Source organism: Eutrema salsugineum, unplaced genomic scaffold, assembly GCF_000478725.1.
Source record: "Eutrema salsugineum unplaced genomic scaffold, Eutsalg1_0 scaffold_9, whole genome shotgun sequence".
NCBI lineage: Eukaryota > Viridiplantae > Streptophyta > Magnoliopsida > Brassicales > Brassicaceae > Eutrema > Eutrema salsugineum.
The window spans coordinates 8,334,854-8,339,662 of NW_006256342.1; the positions used below are offsets into that span (position 1 = coordinate 8,334,854).

General features: G+C 40.6%; 1 protein-coding gene across 1 annotated transcript; it reads left to right on the forward strand.

The window, feature by feature from the left end:
* The first annotated feature begins 493 nt into the window (after nucleotides 1–493).
* Nucleotides 494–2,850, forward strand: LOC112085202. Its single transcript, XM_024154310.1, has 4 exons — nucleotides 494–1,987; nucleotides 2,137–2,365; nucleotides 2,446–2,707; nucleotides 2,799–2,850. Exons 1-4 carry the CDS (start codon nucleotides 494–496, stop codon nucleotides 2,848–2,850), a joined length of 2,037 nt encoding a protein of 678 aa, XP_024010078.1.
* The last annotated feature ends 1,959 nt before the right edge of the window (nucleotides 2,851–4,809 follow it).

A 4,809-nucleotide genomic window follows, 5' to 3' on the forward strand; every position in this document is an offset into this window, starting at 1 on the left:
GTTTCGAAGCTGAAGAGAAACTAAAAGACAGCGAGAAGACATCAAATACATAGGCGAACAAAGCTCAATCGTGTCTGATTTCATCGATAATCAAGGTAAATGTAACTCGTTAATCGGTTTAGGGTTTACACAGAATTGATACGAAACTCGTTTATATTGAACTCTACTTTCTCTTCCGGAGTACTTTTAGGGTGTTTGTTTAGGGTTGAGTCGTTTAGCTAACAATTGTTATTAAGGTTGGAGTATACAATGGTGGACAAGGCATGGGTTCACCTATGCATGTATCACTTAATAAACATGTGTTCAGGGTAGATGTGCTTCTATATAGTTTACCTGTATAGTTTTGACTTTTTATATTCATCGACATGCATATGTTGAAGAGCGGATCCTGCATATGAGATTGGTGCTAGGAATTTTGTGCCTGTGCACTGATTGTCGAAACGTAGACCGTCATTCTAAAAATGATGTAGTGGATCACTTGGTCACAAGAGGAATGGATGAGACGTACAAGCTAAGGACTGATTGGTATCATCATGGGGAAGTAAACTGTGGGTCTGACGAAGCAAGGAAAGTGATAAGAGAGTGGAACGAGGAGATTGTAGGGTTGTATCAAGCTGTCGAATACTTGGATGAAGAGTTAGCTAACAAGACGGACTTATGCGATGTTGCTGAAGGTTTAGACAAGAGAGAAGACGAGTTTCTAGCTAAACTTGCTGATGCCGAAACGCCATTGTATCCAAGTTGTGCCAGCCATAGCAAGCTATCAGCAATTGTATCGTTGTTTAGGCTGAAGACTCAGAATGGGTGGTCGGACAAGAGCTTCAACGAGCTGTTAGAGACACTGCCGAGTATGTTGCCGGAGGATAATGTGCTTCACACCTCGTTGTATGACGTGAAGAAGTTCCTCAAGTCTTTCCATATGGGGTACGAGAAGATCCATGCCTGTGTTAATGATTGTTGTCTTTTCAGAAAGGGGTTGAAGAAGTTAGACAACTGTCCCAAGTGCAAGACATCAAGATGGAAGACTAACTTCCAAACCGGTGAACTTAAAAAAGGTGTCCCTCAGAAAGTTTTGAGGTACTTTCTCATCATTCCGAGGCTGAAGAGGATGTTTAGGTCAGAGCAAACTGCTAAGGAGCTACGGTGGCATTTTACTAACAAAAGTAATGATGGAAAGCTGTGTCATCCCGTAGACTCCGTAACATGGGACCAGATGAATTCCAAGTACCCGTTGTTTGCCGCAGAATCAAGGAACATTCGGCTAGGTCTATCTACCAACGGTTTCAATCCATTCAGCATGAAAAATACAAGGTATTCTTGTTGGCCTGTATTGTTGGTGAATTATAATATGGCTCCAGACTTGTGTATGAAGAAGGAGAATATCATGCTTTCCTTGTTGATTCCTGGACCGTATCAACCTGGCAACAGTATAGATGTGTACTTGGAGCCACTGATCGATGACCTCCAACGATTGTGGGACATTGGAGAGCAAACGTATGATGCATTCAGTAAAACCACATTCACAATGAAGGCAATGCTATTGTGGACTATTAGTGACTTACCTGCATATGGAAATCTGGCTGCCTTCAGAGTAAAAGGTAAGATGGGATGTCCATTATGTGGAAAGCATACTGATAGTTTATGGTTACCTAATAGCAGGAAGCATGTTTACATGTGTCATAGAAAGGGATTATCACCCACGCATAGTTACCATGGGAAGAAGGCATGGTTCGATGGAAAAGTTGAATATGGAAGGAAGGGTAGGATTCTAATGGGTCATAACATATCTGTGTTGCTGAAGAATTACAAAAACGAGTTTGGAAATGTTAGACAAGCTGGAAGGAAAAGAAAAAGGGTTATTCCTGCAGAGTCATTAGCTGATAGTGAAGACGAAGAATCTGAATCAGAGGAGGAAGAGGAAGTAGATGAAGAAGAATTATCTAGATGGAAGAAACGATCTATCTTTTTCAATCTTCCTTACTGGGAGGTATGTTATCATTTTACAACTTCATTTATATTTGTTAAATACACTATACATAATTTAAAGACTTTCAGTTAACATGTCTAAATGCAATCCATATGAACTCCCGGTCAGACATAACTTAGACGTTATGCACGTAGAAAGAAATGTTGCAGCGAGCATCATTTCCACCTTGCTGCATTGTGGAAATTCAAAAGACGGTCTTAATGCTCGTAAAGATCTACAAGTCCTTGGTATTAGGAAAGAGTTGTATCCTAAAGCCAGAGGCAAACGAACTTACTTACCTGCAGCACCGTGGACTTTGTCAAAAGAAGAGAAGAGACTATTCTGCAAGCGTCTACATGAGTTCAAAGAACCGGATGGTTATTGCTCCAATATATCCAGGTGCGTATCATTAGAAGAGTCTAAGACAATGGGATTGAAGTCACACGATTACCATGTGCTCATGTAACAACTTTTACCAGTTGCACTTAGAGGTCTTTTACCGAAAGGGCCTAGAATAGCCATTACACGATTATGTGCATTCTTCAACAATCTATGTCAATGTGTTGTTGATAGGGAGAAAATATCAGGAATGGAAAACGAAGTCGTTGAGACTATTTGTATGTTTGAGAGATTTTTCCCACCTAGTTTCTTTGATATAATGGTTCACTTGTGTATACATCTTGGGAGGGAAGCTAAATTAGGTGGACCTGTGCACTTTCGATGGATGTATCCTTTCGAGAGGTAAGTTGTCTATACAAGTTTTTTGATAAGTTTTCTTGCCGCATATTTCATCTTCCATTATCGTTATTCTTGTCTTCTTAATTCCTACCAGACACATGAAACTGTTGAAAGACTACGTCAGGAATCCTGCAAGACCGGAATGATGTATTGCTGAATCATATCTAGCAGAGGAATGTATGCAGTTCTGCAGAGATTTCTTGAGGAAGACCACAAGTGTCGAAGGTAGACAAGAACGAAATACTGAATACGAAAGCACTTCTATACTCGAAGGGCGACCTATTTCTGCTGGGAGGTCTATCACACTTTCTGAAGTGGAAAAGAAAACAGCACACCTAGCTGTCATTCAGAATACCGCACTGGTAGATCCTTATGTAGAGTAAGCTCTAATTTCTTTATTATGCTGCATTCATATTCAGAATTCAGTCTTGATACTAATATATTTCATTGTTGTCTAATGTCACTTTGTAAGCATGCATCTGCAATACCTGCAAGACACAAACCCACGGTGTAGACAAGATGCTACTTTCCTATGGAGTACTCACACTAAAAAATTTTCAGAGTGGCTTAAAAAAAGTGTAAGTAAGCTGTTTCAGTTCCGTATTAATACAAGGTACATTTTAAACGTATTGTTGATTTACTTACTACATTACTTTTTGTCAGATACCACTTGACTCTACGGAACATGATGACACACTTAAGTGGATTTCATATGGTCCACGTAAAATGGCTAGATCATACACTGGTTACGTTTTTAATGGTCTGCGGTTTCACACAACATCAGTTCAGAGACAAACGCAAAACAGTGGAGTATATTATGAAGCAACTGCAATGTGTCGAGCCAGTGCAAGAGACACTTCCCAAATCGTGGATTTGGTTTCTTATTATGGCAGAGTGGTGGACATTATCTTATTAGACTACAACGTATTCTACATACCTCTATTCCGATGTCAATGGGTGGTCAGAGGCAAGGGTGTGAAGGTGGACGAAGGTTTTACGTTGGTCAACTTGAACCAAAGTCAAGTCTCTTTCGCAAGGGATCCATTCATTCTGGCATCTCAAGCTAAGCAAATATTCTATTCCAGAGAGGACGAGTCTTCAAATTGGTATGTGGTTATGAGAGGCCCTTCAAGGAGATACACTGAGGCAGACAGTGATGAGGCAGATGCTGGGCCATTACCATTGAGTGTTGACATGAACGTAGAAGATGTTGACGCTGAAGACCAACCTGCAAGGGTTGATTGTGAAGGAATATACGTTTAGGACATATACGTATTACCTATTGCGTAGTTAGAGTCGTTGCTTTCGGTTTAGTGTCTATGCTTGACTATATGGAATATGGTGGTCTGAATTTTTCACTGATGGGTTGTATTGAGTGTTTCAGGTGATAAAGTATGGGTCGACCAAAGGGAAAGAATAGAAAAAGGAAGAATTTATCTGAGGAGCCAGAATTTATTGGGACAGTATATCCGGAAAGTATGCATGATGGAGGAGAAGACAATGCAGCCGGAAATGATCAACCTGATGAAGTCATGAACGAGGCTGTGCAGACGCAGATTAATGATGAGACGCAGAGTCCAGAACATAGAGTGGCTCTCAGGAACCAGATCTAAATGATGGATTACCGAATGTTGATGAGGATGCATTCAATGAACATGCATTCATGAATGATGAAACGCCGGCGCCTGAATCAGAAGGGACTACAGCTCCAAACAAGCCTAAACGATCTAGAGGTCCAACAAGGATGAAAGACATCGCAAGAGATCCTAACAGTCGCATAAAGGTTGAATTCAATAGCATGGGAGAACCGTATGGATCAGGATCGGTTAAGCTGTCATCTTACCTTGGGCCCTTGGTGCGTGAACACGTCCCTGTCATTATTGAAGATTGGAGGAAGATTGGTGAAGAACGTAGAACAGTTCTATGGAAATCTGTACAGGTAGACCCATTTTAATTTAGAATAAGGTAAGTATTATGGACTTGTTTTTTATTGTTTGATTTGGAATTTATTGTAGGCAAGGTTCGAATTAGATTAGGAGTATCACAAGATGGCTGTCATCAAGCAAATGGGTTGTATATGGAGGGCCTCAAAGTCGAGGCTAGTC